This window comes from Chenopodium album, chromosome 25 (genome assembly GCF_948465745.1).
Source record: "Chenopodium album chromosome 25, dcCheAlbu1.1, whole genome shotgun sequence".
NCBI lineage: Eukaryota > Viridiplantae > Streptophyta > Magnoliopsida > Caryophyllales > Amaranthaceae > Chenopodium > Chenopodium album.
In genome coordinates, this window is record NC_137858.1 from 18,690,508 (window position 1) to 18,710,184 (window position 19,677).

At 34.8% G+C, this 19,677-nt stretch overlaps 1 protein-coding gene across 1 annotated transcript; it reads right to left on the reverse strand.

The window, feature by feature from the left end:
• Window positions 1-1,089: 1,089 nt before the first annotated feature.
• Window positions 1,090-19,380, reverse strand: LOC145614475 (uncharacterized). Its single transcript, XM_081669530.1, has 16 exons — window positions 19,107-19,380; window positions 18,540-18,751; window positions 15,329-15,465; window positions 15,006-15,116; window positions 14,824-14,925; window positions 14,529-14,637; window positions 14,232-14,432; window positions 11,258-11,426; window positions 10,165-10,246; window positions 9,986-10,079; window positions 8,436-8,532; window positions 7,842-7,935; window positions 7,185-7,251; window positions 2,406-2,579; window positions 1,768-1,890; window positions 1,090-1,512 (listed from the first exon to the last, which is right to left on the reverse strand). The coding sequence occupies exons 1-16, from the start codon at window positions 19,117-19,119 to the stop codon at window positions 1,348-1,350; spliced, it is 1,950 nt and encodes a 649-aa protein (XP_081525656.1). The 5' UTR covers window positions 19,120-19,380; the 3' UTR covers window positions 1,090-1,347.
• Window positions 19,381-19,677: the final 297 nt, after the last annotated feature.

A 19,677-nucleotide genomic window follows, 5' to 3' on the forward strand; every position in this document is an offset into this window, starting at 1 on the left:
AAACCACCGCCATGGAAATCGCGCTCACCGGAATCCCACCCACCCACCCAGCCAACCCAACCCCAAAACCCCACTAACCCATCAACTCAACCATTCGATAATCCACCAAACCCACCAAACCAAATCCCAGAAAACGGGTTGAATTGGGGCAGGGGAGTTCAGTGAGGTCGGAATCGGGGAATGGGGATTTCGTTGAAGCCGAAATCGGGGGATGAACCAATTACCTATTACGCGGCTGGAAACGGTGGACGGGGGGATTGGCGCGAGCAGAATCTGGGAATGGGGGAGGTCGGCTCGCCGGAGTTGGGTTTAAGGGAGTTCGACGGTGCCTCGCCTGGGTTTTCGCGGGGGAAGGAATGAGGGAGAGGGTTAGGGTGGTTCAGGGGGAGGGGGAGGGGGTAAGTCTCGCGCCGGAGCCGTGTGGCTGGCCGGAGCTGCGTGGATGGCCGGAGCCGCGTAGCTGGGGTTGGGGTTGGCTTGGGTGGTTGATGGTTTTTGAATATTAATTTTTTATTTTACTTTTTAAAAAAAGATTTATTTTATTTTATTTTTTGTTTATTTTTTTGACCAATTACAGGCTGCCACGTGTATGGTAACTTGTAATAACAAGTTAAATGACCGGTTGGGACCATTTATAGCGGAGTGGGTATAAAGGTGGGATTATTTAAAAATAATCCAAAGGTGGGATTATTCTGGGCAATTTTTCCTAAATATGACACTTTCTTATTTGATAAAAATTCACTGCTATTACTATATATCATTTCTCTTCCACTAACTCCACCTTAACTACGAAGACTAATTTATTGTTTCACCCCATCAACACTAAATATACTTCCGCTGACTAAATACTTCAATAACATATTTTTCCAAAAAATTGGGAAATAGATTTGGAAAGATGTTTGTAAGCATTACAATGGAGTAGAAAGAACTTCAAAGAAGCAGAGGACGAGAAAAAGATGAACAGGAATAAAAGAGAATGAAGCCCTACTATAATCGAGAGGGAAAGAGGTTACAAGGCGACCTATATTCGAGAATGATCAATATAGTGACGAATTAGTGTACACTTCTAGAGGATAATGGGCATATATATGTCGCATGTAGGATCTAATTACCAATTAAGTGATGATAAAAGCCACAAGTTTTCAAGTATGGGGAAAACCGAAAACGGACACATCATACAAAAGTTGCATCCTCTACAAATTCAAGTAAATCAACTACCTGTGTAGTTTGCCATTATGTGAAAGATAACCAGCATTGAGGAACTTACAAGACCCTGCTTTATACATAAAAGCTGATTAAAGCAGAGATTAAATATAATGTCAAAAGGCTGATACTGCAACAATGAAGTTACAAAGATCTGCACTTGTTGTATATCTCCCCACGCATCATGTCTACAGGAACATGCTCGTATGTGTAGCGCTCAGGAGCAACATAAACTCCAGTTCTTTCCAACAGTGAAATGCTCTCATCTCTTCCATACCGGGAGGCGTAAAGCCTTAGGTACTCAATGTCCTGAATAAATCTAAACAGATCAGAACCAAAGAGATATTGCAATTCAGCCCTGAACTAAGAAAAGTTCTTCCTTTTCTTTCTTCCCTTACTATTGGGATTCAAATATAGGAAGGACAGCCAAAGAACCATTGGAAACCATGACCAGAAAATCCAAATTAATCTTCACAATTGAAATTAATGACCAGAAAATCCAATTAATTTTCAATATTGAAAATAATGACCAGAAAATCCAAATCAACTTTCTGCCAAAATTACCTGCAAGCCACTTAAAAGGCGCTCTAATCTTAGTGAAGCTACAGGCTCTTTTGAAGATGAGAAAACTTCACCAGGGTAATAGAGAACGCCATCTCCAGGAGGAAGCCCACGCCGAAATCGTACCTGTCCAATTTCACAACAATAAATGAACAAGTCACCAACACATTAAACCAGGTGGCAAGTTGGTCTCCAATCTAGTAAATAGTCTGACTTGCTAAAACGCTAAACCAGACACCCCAATTTCATTTCTTCCTTTGATGCCTACAACCCAAAAATGAATCTACCAGCTCATCTCATCACATTTGAGCAGTGATTCATGAAACGAGTTTCTTCAATATTACATTTACATAGGAGGACAATAGGCCATTGTTTGCCCAACAGAAATAACAAGGCCAGTACCAAATTAAACAGACAGTAACTAGACACTGCTTAGAATATTCTACCATTGCACTGAGAAATATGGCTTTTTCTTGCAATTCCTAATTAGCTACCTGAGATAGAGAAACCAAAAACACCTATGATCCATACACGAACCATCAATAGACTATTGTTATTGAACACCACTAATTTTATTTTTTTATTTTTATTTTAGGTTAGACAGATATGGCATAATAAAAGATAAATAGAGAGCATTCTACCTCTGCACTGGGAACTGAAGCCTTTTCATAGCAATTAGCTCCCCAATAAAGAAAGCCAGTTCCACCTTCCTTCCATATTCGCCACATCACCGCACGATGTTGCGTACCTCTCATTCCTAGGTGCCAATTTGGGTGAGGATCAGATGGTCCCATGCAGACATATGTCCACCATTCCTGCAGAAAGTTTTCATTATTTTAGTTGGAAATTTGGAATAAAATGATTACTTTAATAATCTCATTCATTAAATATAAAGTCAACACCAAAGTCTACTGTACCAATACTACTCTTACTAGTAGAGAGAAAAAGCAGTGTAAACATTCAGATGCATTTTCCATGGGGAAAAAAAATTATTGAAAAAATTGATATCCATAATTAGTTGCAATCTTTCCATCCCCCCCCCCCCCCCCTCTCTCAACTCTGCTCACAAGGGCAAGGCATATGCCCTCGAAGATGGGAGGGAAAGAGGAAAAAAAATACAAGTATGTGGGGACTTTGGAAGGTAAAGATTACTGAAGAATGAAACAACTGCCACAGGCAGATGCAGATTCTAAAATGGAGTGGCAGAATAAAAATATACAAAGAGACTATATATTACACCTACAATCCCTGATAATTACTTTTATTCAAATTTAGGAGTAATAAAATTAAGTCAAAATCAATGTATGAATAGTGGAAAAATCAAAATGATGCATTTATATAAAAACAGGAGCATACATACAGAAATACTAAACATTACTTCATATGTTAGTCGAAAAAACACGACCAAAGTTAGTATAATTGCAGTAAAAAAATGTAGCAATTGGATTGAAACGGAAGGAATATAATTATTTTCACAATTACAAAGGACAATTCGAAAAAACGAGCAGTTGGGGGAAGAGGGGGGGTGGGGGTTGTTGTCATCACTCAAGAAGAACTAGCAGGTAACTATTTCAAAAAAATTGGAGGAGATTGGGAGCAACATGAGCACTATCAGGAATTTGTCCTAATCCTAATAACTGGTGGGCTCATAAATGACACCAAATTTGTTATCGGTAACATAATACTAAAACAGACACCAGGAATAACACATGTTATTCCGTGGTGCTATATTTCCCTCCAAAACTCCCCTCCCCTTTTCGCAAAAAAACTTTTATTTTGGAATATTTGTATTATATAAGTATAATAATATTATTCCAAATCTTACATATTATCTTCTTGGAAAAATTGACAAAATTAATACAACAATTGGGTTGTTTGCTAAAAACAAGATAACCTTTAGATTATTTCATAATAATACGACCTTTCACCCACATTTCCTTTTAACAGGCTGTAACCTAGTTATAAGGTAAAACCAAATAAATTCTTTATTTTTCTTTTAAAACAAAAATGAAAAAAAAAATAATCATCCGCCCATTATCTCATCACCATTCGGTCCACCTCTTAACTACCATCTCTACCCCCACCTTTCATCAACAACAACTTGAGCCACCGTACCAAAACCACCGTCCACCCCCAAAACCACCAACAATCTGAACCACCCCTACAAAACCATGGTACTTTTCAACGTCCACCTTATAAACAATCAATAACTCGTATTACCACCTCCAAACCCACCATAAATCCACCCTAAATTCACCAATTGAAATCCAACCCACAAAATCGAAAACCACCCTTCACTCCTCTAAGGCTCTAACCCACCTAAATTACAACTGTCCCGATTCTATGTTCACACACCTGTCCGAACCACGAGGGTCTTTGGATTAGGGTTGATTTTGGGAGTTTTGGAGTTAAATTGGCCATTTGGCCGTGAGATGAAGGTTTCCATGGTGGCTACTGTTTTATATGGCTGCCGATTGTCTTATGTGCTGCTCGCTGGTGGTGCTTGGCTGGTTATGTGTTTGTGTATGTTGTAGATGTTGTGGGTTGGAACTCCTTGGCTGGTTAAGATTGGGGCTGGTATTAGATGAGGGTGAGGAGGTGATTTGTGGTGCGAAAAGAGGGCGGTGCAGGTGGGTGGTTGGATTTGTTGATTGGAGGCCTGGGTTGATGCCAGCGTATATGTGGTGTTCGAAGTTAGTGTGGCCACAAGACGGTGGTGGAAGTGGGAGGAGAAAAAGAAGGGCGGCAGAGAAGGGAGGAGAAAGAGGGGTTTTTAGAAGAGAGGGTTGGAGGGAGATGGTCCAAGTGGAGGAGCTATGGATGGTGTTGCAAACTTGCAATGGAAGGAGAGAGAGGGTTCTTTTTTTAAAAAAAAAAAATAACAATAGAAGTCAAAAATAAATTTAATTTACTTAATAAGAAATTAGATTTAAATATTATTAAACTTAAACAACCCAACCAATTAAATAGTGGCACATGTCACTTTTAACCGCCTCAATAAGTTATCAACGTGTCACAACATGTTAATAAATGATGTCCCCAAAGGTTGCATTATTATGAAATAATCCAAAGTTTGTCTTATTTTTAGCGGACGACTCAAATGTTGTATTATTTTAAGCAATTTTTCCTATTATCTTTACCTAAAATGCATTTCTTTTTATTTCGTGTTCTTAATTCTTCCATACACATTTACCTAAAATATTATTCCAACTCTTTTTTTATTATAGAAAAAGTGAGTCACTGGTTTAGGTACAAGACCATCATTACCGCCTGTACATCTTTTAGACGGAGTATTATTGAATTTTGCCCAAAAAGAAATAATAAGATTGATTCTTATAATTGATATTAAGGAAATTACTTTAAAACATCACTTCTTTTTATTTTTCAAATACCTCTAATTTTTGTTTCTTAGACTAATGGAGATATGACTATAAAATAAATGTTGTGTTCGACAACTATATCATGTCTTATTCTAGAAAAATGTGTAATTTTTTTTAATACATAATTAAATAAATTAATATCTTAGTAAATACAAAATAAAAATTATTATCTTTTGCTAAAACATTTGACTGAGATAATAAATTTAATATATTCGATGTTAGAAATCATGTACGTACTGACAAGTGTCATCTTCTTATGCATCCTTTTTTTTTTTTTTTTTTTGATAAATAGTTATCATCTACAAATAATTTTTTAAGAAAATAAACAAACAATGTTTCAAAAAAAAAGAAAATAAACAAACAATGATCATACTACAATTACTAGATAGCTTGAAACACATTTTTATATAATAACAAAGAGAGATGATTTCACGTAGAGCATAAATTAATAAACAGAAAATGCACTATTAATATATAGGTTAGTGTTGCCTAATTGTGGATTATTATTGCCTTTAATGATCCGAGTAGTATTTATTTCCATTGAAATTATTTTGTTGGATAAAAAAAGTGATATATACTATTTGTAATTTATATATTTACATGTACGTTGTGCCAATAAATAAGTCTTTAGTCATTAGTCACTACATTGTATAGTTGGCAAATAATATGCATCATCAATGTAATATAATGCATATTACTTTAATATATTTTTAACACAACTAATCAACAATAAATCTTTTTTTCTCAATTGTAGTTTTAATAATTTTTGCTTTATTACTTTTGGGAAAAAAATTATTACTACCGTGCATTGTACGAGCACTAATCTAGTAGACAAAAAAATAGACTTGCCTATACAATTTCTAATATTATTAAAACTCATAGAGACAACATGCTAACACCATGTGTCACCCTTCCTTCAATATGATTTGATGCCACATGTGCGATACGTGTCACTCTATGTGTAATCACCCTTCTCTCACCGCATTGAATTGCACATGTCACTCTATGTTCCTCACCCTTCTCTCACAGCATTGATTGTACTAATATTTAGACTCTTTAAAAAGCTCTTCATTGATGTAATTTTAATTTTCTATTATATAATAGTGTTTAACTTATTTAAAGAACTCTTCATATGTATATAACCTTTTATTATATTTTCATTTATTTATTAATATTGTTCAACATTAACCCTTCTAAATTTATTTTGATTGAACTTGTAAATTTATGATGATCCGCCCAGGCCAATAACTAGTTTAAGCCTAAAAGCCTAGATAATGCACTAGAATTTAGTTCCTAATGTTTCTTGTGATTTGGATCCTCATAACTCGGGAAAGAAGTTGAAGGACTAAAATCCAACCAACTCAATTATACAGTTCTGAGTTTACTTGATTAAGTACCACAAATTAATAAAAATAAACATATCATCTGACTCCTGCTCTTAACATGTAAACAATGTTTATTAATAAGAACATTAGAAGGCTTTCTACAGCCTGCTGCCTCCAATAAGAACAAGACTGAATGAGGATAAACTAAGCAAAGCATATTCAAAACAGAAACGAAACAGATAAAACTATAAGTCTATAACAACTTTAGGCCTAATGAGCTTGGAAAGCTTCCTTGTCATGGAGGCTTATGCTTCAGTCATCTCATCTCACACTCAATTTAATCATTAGCAACCCAGTAATATCGCTAGTGGTTAGTTACGCAGTACAACTCCAAAAGGAGTTACGGATCAACTCCAGCCAACTATCGCTACAATATGACTCCAAAAGAAGTTGAGAAGAAGTTGAGGATCAACTCCAGCCAACTTCAATAAGATTTAATTTCACAAAACATATTCGGGATTTATTTTGTAATGTAAGCAAAGTATCAAGTTATTCTCTGGTAACATCATGCTCATAAACAAATTCCATACATTTAGAACAAGTTCATTGAACATAACAGAAGCAGGAAACATCAGTCATATGCTAAGCTCAATGACCAATAATTGAAGAAAAAATGCAGAATTTATGGAGCAGAGAGTAAAATAATAAGTAATACCTCATCCTTCTCCAGTTCTGCAACTATGTCCTTCACCAAATCCTCTCGATTACCCAGTACCCATTCACTGCAAAAGGGAATACAGATGACCTGAATCACAGAGAGATAAAGGACTGCAAATCCCTTCATGCATAGGTGAGAGAAAAAAACAGGTCCAAATTTCAGTGAGTAATTTCCATGAATTAGTACAAATCGGAGTTGGCCAAGAGGTCTATTACATATATCAGCTTTATTTTTACTACTAAGTGAGTGACGCAATTTTCAAGTATTTATGCAGCAAGTATAATTTATGGAAAAGGTACCTTGCTGTATCAGTGTACCCTAGTGGCTAGCTAGTTAAATCCAAAATGCTACTTAAAGATCTACTTAACTACATTCAACAGTTATAAAATTCCTTCTGAATTTTTAATTTCACCACTTTCCAACTGCAAATTGTATACTGCAACTACAATCATCTCTTTCTTGCTTCCATCTTCAACGCAAATTCTTTCAGAACGCTCTCTCATGAACAAAACTTTAGCCTCTTCACGTCTTTTTCTTTTAAACGTGCATATCACTGACTTTTCATATACTACACAATCAAATAACTTAAGCACTTTGAAACAATAACCTCATTTGATCATAAATTACACAAAAGGCTTAAACAACTCTTATTACCTTGTACAGTAAATTTGAGTGTGAGGTCGCAAATATTTCGGGACTTTCAAAAACGCCTCAAAGGAAGTAGGGGCCAGAGGTGCATCACCAGGGCCTACAAAGAAAATAATAGGTATCTTCAAAGATGCATCAAAGCATATAACCATTCAAACTAGTCAAACAGCTGCAACAAAATAAAGCATGATTCAAAATAGCATTATATTACATCTCTACATTGCTAGTATTTCAAAAGTGCAGAAGTAATAGCCCACTTCACAAAGCCCCAACTCAAGCGAGATAGAATTCTAGTGAATGTCAGCAACCTAGCCTCTACACTATTAAGCTCAGACAAATCACACGTCTGTGAAAGTGTTTAGTAATTAACTTCATTAGCACCCAAAAAAAAAAAAAAAAAAAAAAAAAAAACATCACAGATTAAAGTATATGATCCAGGAAAAGTCCTAAACGTCCTACAAAAAAACTCCATAGGCGCAAACACCATCAACAAAAAGATTACCAGTCTTTAATACTCTGTCACCATCATGATTACAAGCTTACAACATGTAAGACCAGAGTAATTTAATATGAGAAATCAATACAGAAATTTGTACTCACCACAGTAGTATGTAGTCAAAACGCGTGCATCTGAAGCGAAATTATAAATCTCACTAGCCATCTTCCTGATTGAAGTAAAATGTTCCACTTGTAGTGGCTGCCAATAAATTGCATCCATATCAGACTCCAAGTAAAAAAATAATTATAAAGCAACTTCTTTGTCCAGTACTTTTCCCTACATCCTAAAACTAATTGTCTACTGTATACATGACTTGAAATCCATAGCATGTAAGACGTGTAAGAAAAAATAGGAGAGAGTGTTGTACGAGGGTTTTCATAAGAGTAGAATGTTGTATAAGTGGTCTGTCTCATAATTTTTTTACCAAAGTAGGAAAAAAGCCAAGCGTAAACAGCATTAAGATAAGGGCAAAGTAGATAGTGCAAAAGTAACCAACAAAAAATAAGGGAGGTGATCCAACAAACAAGTTTTTATTCATCTAGCACTACTGACAAATGACAGCCATTAGAATATCCTAACTTTTTCAAAAATTGGTAGTGCCACTCAAACCAAAACTTGCTATATGGTAGATATCTTGGGAAATACAAATTATTGGGTAGTTCTAACACATGCTTAAGAACCAACAATGAAAAGGGCGAAACAATTACAGTCAATGAATGGCAAATACTAAACCTTATAGTCAATTTTATGAATCTATCATCAACTAGCACCCCCAATTAATCCTGTTCTGAGTAATTGGAATAATTAAAATACCTAATCTAAAGAACTGAACAAACTTTCCCAATTGAAACTTGAAAAAGGAAACAATTACCCCATAAATATTACTTCCTAACCTAAACTTTGGGGCTAGCCTACTTGCTTGTTTCATCTTGATCTAGGAGTTTCTTATTCAAGACCTAGATGTGAAAGTTGATGAATCAAAAAACTCAAACATAGAAAGCTAATCACATAGTGCCTGAAAAGTCTAGGATCATCAGTATCTAACATGACTCTGTGACTAAGATACTAAGAATCTAATGAATCCAACATGCAAGAATGCACTCATATTCTACGAGGTCAAGTATCATAGCTCTTCACTTGGGTTGTGGAAAAACATTATAAATGGATAGGACGATCCCATTGTGACATGTTCACTAGTTTGTACCCTTCATTTTCTTGTTCTATTTTTTTTTTTTTTCTTTTTTTTTTCTTTTCTTTGTTTTTTTTTATTTTTTGAAAGCACTACCTTTATGTGTGCAAACCATTGGATCAAATGGCAACAAATTCACAAATGAGATTTACCTTTTGTGCAGCACCACTATCTTTGGCGTCATTCACTAAGTCAAAGTTTAATTTGTAAATATCAACCAGGTTTTTACTAAGCTACCACCCCTAGTGACCAATAAATGGCAAGTTAAGACATTATTTTCCTTGTATAAAGCCTTGCTAGCTCTACATGCCTTACTTTTCATATTCACGAGATAAAGAATCACTCAATTACTTGATGCTTTGCACCTCTATGAATCGCCTGATTCTATTTGTTTGCTTTACATGCCATATATGTAGGTGAGCTCATACCAATTCAATATGAAAAGTTACAGCGTAGTATTACCTCATCCCACAAATAAAAATATGCTTTCTTCCAGTGGTCCTTAGCCTTCAGTATATCAATCTCTTTCTGCAAAAAATTGGGCCCAGCATCAACACTGTGGCACACAAAAATAAATCAAAAGTCACAAAAATCAGGTTTAAGTATATTAAGAGACTACAAAGTAACAATTAGGCATATACCATGATACTACCGGACGGATTGGAACAGCATATGCTGCCAACCTTGGGTCTGAATAGTATTCGTCTGCTTTTGGATGATCGGCTGTACAGATAAGATCAATTGGGAAAATTTAGTGTCCCGACAAGTAAACTTAAGCTAAACGATTAACCTTCTAATGCACATAATGACTTGAATTAAGAAAATCACCTAAGACTATCTGCAAACCTAAGAGCAACCATTGTAAAAGAAGAGTAATTTAATAATGACGGAAAAAAAAAAAAAAAAAAAAGCTTCCTGACAAAAGAAACAAGGTAAATCATCTGTTACTAATGATTAAATGAAACAGCTACAACACAAACTTCCCATTTCATTTTTCCCTTCTTTTTTTTTTGGTTTGGTTTGGTTTGGGGAGGGAGGGGGGGGGGGGGGGGGGGGGGGGGGGGGCGGGGGTGGCTGCAATACTAAAAGTGAACACTGCAATTTGCATTTGACTGCTTTGAGCCAACACAACTGAAGCTACATGGTAATTTAACCATGATCCACTTCAGCAAACAATACACATCTGAACAGAAAATTCCCCTTTACAACTGAAGATTTAATTCTTCTTGATTATAAATTCAACAGATAAACAGACCAGCTGCAGATGAAGGTCCAATAAGCCATATTTATTAGTGCCAGAAACAAGAAAATTCAAACGTACATGATCATCATATTTTTCTTAGGCACTTGCTAAATTGGATTTTTAGTACATCTATACATATGTTTAACAAAAATATGGACAGCAATAGTGCAATATCCGAATATGCTCCCAAAACCAAAATCGACATCCAAACACTATGAAAAACTCCTCATTCAATATCTAGGACCAAGTCAGATCATTGACACTATGACAGTGGTATGAACAATTGACACTTCTCTAGAACAAAACTTGGACACACCAATGTGTGACAAGAGTAATCAAATCCAAGTAACATACCACAAATCAACCTCACAATTCAACTCTGACCCCAAATTGTTAATATTGCAAAGTGTATACATTTCAGAATAAAAGAATCACAATAAGTATTTATTTCAGTGGTCAGAGGACTATAGGAGGTTGAGTAAATTAAGTACCTGGCCACGGACATGTGTAAGTCAAAACACGCATGCCATCACCCCATCTACAGAAATATGGGCTAATTTTATACTGAAGTAGCCATTTAAAATGCTGATCCAACGCCTCAAACCACTCATTACTTCCATGTTCCACGCCAAATCGATCCTCAATTACTGTATCTGATATCTTGGAATAAAGTCAAAAAAACACATACAAGTACACACCTACAACTCTTGGCACAGAGTCAATCAAAAGTCATGGCATGTTCACACCAGAAAAGCTACGTACATTGTAAATAACCATGGAAAGGACAGCATTTTATCAGTCCTACCATGCTACCCAATCAGAAGACTAATAAGATAGAACTATCCAAGCTGATTAGAACAGTCTATCATGTGACCACATTTACATGTCCTATGCTAAATAAAGTGCAGTGCATTCAGTTTGCAAATGTAGAATGTTTGTTTCTCAAGAAAAACTCTGTATGAGATTCTGCATACTAATAGTACTCTTTCTTAAGATGGATTCAAATCCAAGGGTTTAATTATTTTCATTATTAGACATCAAAGGGGTGTCAACACTATACAAAAGGAGGGCTAAGGAGAAATTAACCCCTGCCCTCAAGATACAATGCAACATTTAATCTACAAAATCAGTAAATGTCAAAGAGTCCCTCAAAAATTTACATTTACTCTGGCTACACAGTAACATCAAAGGATAGAACTTGAAAGTTTGAAGCAAAAAAGCTCTACCTAAAAAGACTGCATGTGTATGAAAGCATGATCAATTTTGTCTTCAACACAAACAATAAACAAATTTGGATTCCCTGATACTAGTACATGGTCATGGTTATATTTACTCACTTTAGTCCTCCAATAATATCAATCCATTCAAGCACCTAATCACACTTAGGGGTAATTTAGTTCGTCAAACTAGAATGGCTGGTAATTGGATCTCATACTAGGGAGGTATGGATTCTAAACCCCATACTAGTCTAAACTTGTTTGGTTTATTTGTTGGAATGGTTTTTACATTTAATTCAAAGGAATGGATTGTAAATCTTAGGGGTGACTTGGGTATGGATTCTAGATTTCTAGGGGAATGGGGTGGAGCTAGAACCCTTTTGGTATGAGATTCCATGCCAATAACACCTAACCAAACAATAAAATGGATGGAATGGACACTAACTCCATTCCGATCCATTTCAAAAGATCCAACCAAACGAGTGAAACGACCCCAGAGAGTAGTTGAATAGCCCTTTCCATTGGCACATCTTTACTTCTGTCCTGCTCTTCTTTCAGATATGGGTCTTGTCTTTCCATTTTTCCTATCTTAAAATGCTCCATCAAACAAATCATACAATCAAAATAACTATATTTTATAGTCTGCTGATCTAGGTATATATCAGGCTCTGTCAAACACTCAGACCACCAGATATGGTTAGCTCTAAATTGGGAACTGCTGTTTACTCCAGAGGTAGATTTTAATGAATAGGATTTCATAGGTGGAAGAAGTATCATTATTCTGTAGTGGATTAAAACATCACAAAAGCAGACCGATGAAGGGGAAGATAAATAATATAGCCTATGGTACACTCTCATATTTTAAAAATAGGATGTTTGCCACATGGGGGTAAATGTGTAAGAAAACTTCAACTAGGTACCCTAAGGCTCAACCTATAAACACATAGGAAGCCTCACACTTTGCAAATAACACTATGGTGGCCCACTTTGAAAAAACATCTAGTAAATCAGTTTTTTGGTGAATATTCTAAGTACCTACTATAGTATAGAAAAAAAAATAAATGCCTTTAAATAAAAAGGAGCAAGTCCATCCCTTCATATAACAAAGATAGAATGTGTCCTTTTGGTATAAAAGAAATCTCTTTTGTAAAGTATGCATTAATCATTCAAAAAACACTGAGAAGATACATCAAAAATCTTTGAAGGGGTTGTCACCCACGACAGAATGAAGGTTAACGACCAAAAGCCATATCCTCAAAATATCATGAAGTATTCTATCTACAAATATCAGAATAAGTTGAGCAATGCACAAAGCATGATACTTAACTCCAGCTATACACAAATCTTAGAAAAAAGAAGTTGAGGCCATGACAAGAGCTACACATCTTCACTAGTGCTCCACTGCACCGCCAAATTCTTGTAAATGAAAGGATAAATTTGTCAAATTGGATAACTATTAAACTTGTGCTTTATGGATTATTTAATTTGTTAATAATAATGCATCCTATAACAAGGAAATTTGGTATTCTATTAATGGACCAAACTAATCGAAGTATAATTCTAAATTGTACTATATTCAATCAATGGGGTTGAGCACATTTAAATGGTGAAATAGCATTTGAACTCTTGCTACATACTTCATTTTTTCTTAATTACAAAGTTAGGGTTTTCATGCTTTCCAATGCACATTTTGTACCATTATTATCCTTAATTACTTAAGTAAAAATTATAAAAAGTTAAAGATTATGTATTAAAACGAATGACAAGACTCTACATGACTATGTTTTTCCTAACGCTTAACTCAAAAAAAGGGGTCAAAGGATTTTGTGTAAATAGTGTGAATTTCGCAACGTTGCAATTAAAAAAGAATGGGGAAAGTACATACTTCGTATTTCTTGGTGTGAAATTGGAAAGGACAACGTTTAGCTTTATAATTTTTTTATTTTTTTTTTGACGGGAGCTTTATAAATTAATATGGGTTATATTAGTAATTTTCAATTTTTAGCAAAGTACATTTATTTTCCTTTGCCAGATTTAAGAGCAGTCATACATTCACAATAAGTCATCTACATGTAATTTTATCACTCTTTTGAATAAAATTTTTTTTTTAAAAAAAAAAGTAATTTATCAAACTTTTACCTTACCTCAACTTAAATATAGCAAACCTCAGGGCACAGGCTATAGAAATAAAATAAAAATAAACACACAATTATTTAAATGAGCCCAAAGAATAATGAGATAAGGATACACCGATTACAGCAGGAAGTGAAGGTGTAGCAGGAAGCACAAAGTCCCATACTGTCAAGCTGAGTTTTACACAAATAGAACGATTAGAAATGGCGTCTTCGTCCATCGAATCGACAGCACCATTATCTGACAAGTACTCTGAAAAGGATGGGGACAGAAGAGCACGTCTCAGATTTGATGTAGCAGATTTTACTCTGTCAACCTATAAAACCAAATAAGTACATAAATACTCCAGAAAAAAAGCCAAATGTTCTGTAACAGAGCATCAAACAGGAAAAACATCATAAAGTATTCACACCACTTCATCCATTGAATTCTGATCGACTGGTTCCATAAGCTCAAGACAGTCCCTCAATTCTCTGAATAGTTGATGCTTTTCAGCCTTGCCCATGCATGATGCTCTAGATCTGTCATTACATTACTCAGAATAAACCATCGTGGGCAGATGAAAAATACTACACTGCTAGTATTAAAAACAACCTATTAATATCAAGACCACAGCAGTAAATAAATTTAAGCCAGCACTAGGTTCTGTATTATAATTATGATATTAAAAAAAAAAATTAACTGAGTGAGGGAGGATAGATTATCACGGTGCATCATCCTTTACAGCAGTGATGTATAACTGTCCCTCATAAATGCCAGGAGGTTGATCACTCGATACATCAATGGAAACCCATAATGCTGTTGTTTCTCTGCAACGATGATAAAAATTTGCCTCAGAAAGCTCAAATGCAATCCAGAATTCTCACATACAGTCTATCAGAAGATATACCCAGGAAATAGGTTTATCTGAGAGCAAGGCAGGTCAAGAGGTACAAGTGCATCTGGAACCCCTAAAATGGGCGCTACCCGTCGAATCTTTAGGGACTGACCAATAACCAACCTGGACATAGAAAAAAGCTACATCATAGTCACATTTTTAGTCTTTGAAAGTTTGAATCAGCCATCATGGTATAACAGTTTTTAATCCATTCAACAGGTTAGTGTGTTTCCTTCAATTCGAAGAGTATAAAAGCTATGAACAATAGCACCCCAACCCCCCTCTCCAAAAAAAAACAAAAAAGGTTAAAACCACGGTTAAGCACAAAAACTAACCGGTCTCCTGAAGCAGATATAAGGTCATTACCCTGCACTTGTACAGTTCCAGCTATACCACAACCACCCCAAGTAACTTTTGGGCGTAAAGCTACTTGAACACTTTCTCGCTCATTTCTAGCAGCCAACAGATTTACCTGCACGACAGAATGATTTTAGAGTAAGCAGCATACAAAGGAAACTGGTAACCTTTGCAACCAACCCCCCTTTCAATGATGTGACTTGCCAGGACATGTTGTGGTTGTCAAAAACAATGTCAACAAAGATATAAGCCAACACTCCAGTACACAATTAGAAGAGATACAGTACAATAATACATTTTAACACCCTAAGGGAAGTTCTGAATACCAGCAATAAAAGCAAATTGACTACTGTATCTTTCTTTTGTATTCTTCTTCTTTTTTTTGGGTGAGAAAATCACCATCAAGACAAGAACATTAAGAGACGGAAGGGGAGTACTTTAAAGTCTTATACCAGTTAAAATGGTATTTCAGCAGATACAACATTGGATGAGATTTCATTCAAATTCAGTTAGTGATCCACTTAACTCTGAACTAGAATCGGAAACATGCAAATTGGTGCATGGTACATGATGCACAAGAACACTTGCTGTGGAATATGTGGAGTTTCAGATCAATTTAACAAAACTAAATGTGAATCAGATAACTTTACCCAGGCCATGTAATGGTAGGTCCGGTACAAATGTGACATGTTACACTACTTTCAGATAATGTCTATATTTAAACAGCGTTAAGAGACTGCTTGTCCAAAATTTAAAAACTACTCCTAATACACAGAATAATCAATAAAAAAAATTAAGGGTTTTTCTACTTGGTACCCTCAAATTATCGCGTTTTCTATGTTGTACCCTTCTAAATCCAAACTTCTACACAGTGCCCACAAATTTTACGTATTGTTTAATATTTGCCCTTTATAAGTGGTTTTGTTGATGGTAATTAACTAGTAGTTAAGTTAACCACCCACCTTAGTTAAATGCTAATCTAAAGGACATAAATACAAAATAAAACCTCATTCTGATCACTATCTCATTGAATTCCCAATTGCTAAAGCCCTAAGATTTTTACTCAGAAATTCAAAGCTAATAAGGATCGATTAATATATACAATAACATATATATCCAGAATTCTTCTTTGCTTTTTTCGATCAGAATTCTCAGTTCTTTAATATAAAAGAATACAAAAAAAAAAAAAAAAAAAAAAAAAAAAAAAAAACACATCATCATAAAAAAAAAAAAAAAGGGGGCTGAATTTTTTTGGGTTGCTGCTGTCAAGTTTTGCAAAAAAATTTTGGATTACATTTGAGAGACAAATATCACTTCATCAAAAATGAGAGACAAACAATACAAACATAACTACTGTGTTTTTGGATTGCTACTTTCATGTTTTACAATTTTTTTTGGATTACATTTGAGTCGATTTGACATCGGAGAATGACGATACGGTGAATATGGGGCTGAATTTGAGGAGTTTACGGGGAAAATTTTTCTGGGTTTTAACGGGGAAGGTTGCGGGTTAGAAATTGGTTGAGGTTGTTTGCTAATTCAATGTTGCAAAATTCAGATTTTAATTAGTGATAAGTTGTTTGAGAAAGTTCAGAGAAAAAGAGTTCATTTTGGAGAAGAAGAAGAAAGAAGCTATGGAAGATCGTGAGCTTAATTGGGGGAATTATAACTAAATTATAATAACATATTATACTAACCTCTTTTTTTAAAAAAATAAAGTGAAAAAAAAAAAATATTTTGCTAACCATAGTTAGTAGTCTATTTTAAAGTGTTTAACATTAACTTAATAAATGGTTAAAAGTAAATAAGTTAATTAAACTTGTGGGCACCGTGTAGAAGTTTGGATTTAGAAGGGTACAACATTGAAAACGCGATAATTTGAGGGTACCACGTAGAAAAACCCAAAAATTAAAAAAAATAAAACTAAATAAAAAATAAAAAAAAAAACCTCAAAGTGAACTGTCATTGACAATCTGAGTTTATACTGAAAGTACAGAGAGATTCTTACATCATGTTGCTCAAACATCAGATATTGTATTTCATTGTTGTAATTAAAGATTTTAAAATTTATATTAGGAAATAACTTAAAATATACTCCCTCCATCCCAAACAAATTGCCACATACAAGTACGCTTTTTCAAGATCAAGTTTCACAAACATTGACCTTAAAATTTCATCAATACATAAAAAAATAAATAAATAAATAAATAAATAAAGAAACATTCATGAGGAACTTTTAGATTCATCTGAATGTGTATCTTCGAAACATCAACTTTACAAAAGGGTTTTTTATTTTCCAATTCCCAATTTGAGATTTTAATGCTCAAAATTGTGCCTTGGAGATTGAAAAAGCTTTTTATGGCAACAAATTTGGAATAGAGGGAGAGCTAATTACAATAGTCTTTCAATACAGATTATATGGACCCTTCAAGCAGGTCAGATATCCAATACCCAAACACCAAAATGTATTCAAGTACCTAACACACTCCGAACACGCCACATAACATAGCACTGTTTAATATTTCGACGTACACCTAATGAGGAACATTCCAGACATAACACAATTACACAAATCATGTTGCTGCCAAAATTTCAAAATAAAAGAGAAAGTGGTAAAATAAAGAAAAACGAAGACAAAAGGTCATCAGCCATCATAAAATATGCCAGCAAAAGTTGAATAAGATGCTTATTGAGGTCATTATTATCATCAACTTGTGTTCCTTAAGAATAACACACCATCAATCACCTATCAAAGGTTTACAATATAGTTGAGATCATACATTCTTACAATATAGTCAATCAATAGAAACTAAGAATAACAAAAAAAAAAAAGAGAACTTTTTTAAGACTTGATTTTCTAGTAATCCAATTCTAAGACTCATATAAACTTTTGATGTCCATACACTTTTACCCACCTCCTTTATGTTATGTTTATATTCATGTACAACTATAATACAATTACGTAGGCCAACAGCTAACCTGCTTCACTTCGATAAATAAATGTTACTGTAGAAATTGACCTAGCCTGAAAACCTTAACCCTGATGGTCTAGGTAAAACATACCTCACTTTGCCTCTAGAGCTCTAACCACCAATACTACAGTGAAATGTCTGAGGTCTTGATCACACTAAGTTCATCAAGAATATACAAGAGTACGCGTCAAATAAAAATAAGATACAAAAAACATACTGGCTCCAAATGTCTAGGCATCTCCTGTGACCCGACATTGGCGGTACTAGGCATGCACCAAACATTCAGTAATTCAGAAGATGGAACTTCTAAAGGATCAATGTCCCCTTTCATCACATTTGGAAGATGAGAACCGGCATCACTCCATCCATACGACGTCCCTCCGCCCGCTACACCTTCCACAGGAGGCCCCATCACCTCCTGAGAATTCCCTGTTAATCCAAAATGCATAGACCCATCAATTATATCTCTAATCGCAAACAGTTAAGATCATAACCATAAGTTCCTAAAAATAGCATTGTTGATGAATTCGAAACACGAAGGAGCTCAAACTTTACATGAATCGAAATCATAATCATCAACAAAACCCATATATACCAATAACCCAAATCAAAGCATTTGTAAAATGAAACATAATTCTCATCAACCACAATACAAATAATAATCAAGAACCCTAGAATATCAAAATTTTGAAATATACAACGAAATTTAACAATCATAGCATGCATTATCAAAATTCTAACTACCCAATTTCAAAGAAATTCAAAGAGCCATTTTATAACAAACCTGAAGTATCCATGGTGTAGATTATAGGAGAGAAACAGCAATTATCCCAGAAATCAGTAATCAGTGATCAAAATATGTTTGATTGATGAATGAAGAGATGATTCCAGGAATTTAAAATGAACCCAATTGGTGTTGAAATGGAGAAATTAACCACTGGTGGAATCAGAAGGGTCTAGTCACTCGTGTGTTTTGATTTCTTTGGAAGTGAGGCGGTTGAACACCCATAAACTAAAGGTGTCAAAAATGACTGTCCGTCTGATCTGGGTGCCGCTTAGCCCAGCAAAGTGCATGATCAGAACAACTATTTTAACAATATTAAATTCTTTTTTTTTTGACGGGAATATTAAATTCTAAGCGTGGGTCCCTATCTTGTATTGGTTTGTGTTTTGTACGTATAAATTTGTGTCCTTGTATGTATACACTTGTGGCGCGCTTTCCAAGACCGTGACAACCATTTCTCCCCGTTCCATTATGCAATTGAGCTTGATTTTAGTCATCAGAGACATAGATGATTTAGGGTTCTTCATTCTCCATCTTCTTTCTCTTTCAATCCCCATATCTTCATTCTTGA

Excerpts from the sequence above, each read along its gene's own strand:
- LOC145614475 (XM_081669530.1), bottom strand. Across the intron at positions 14,433-14,528 it reads AGAATTCAATGGATGAAGTG|GTTGACAGAGTAAAATCTGC; the intron begins GTGTGAATACTT and ends TTGGTTTTATAG. Across the intron at positions 7,936-8,435 it reads TTTGACTACATACTACTGTG|GCCCTGGTGATGCACCTCTG; the intron begins GTGAGTACAAAT and ends TTTTCTTTGTAG.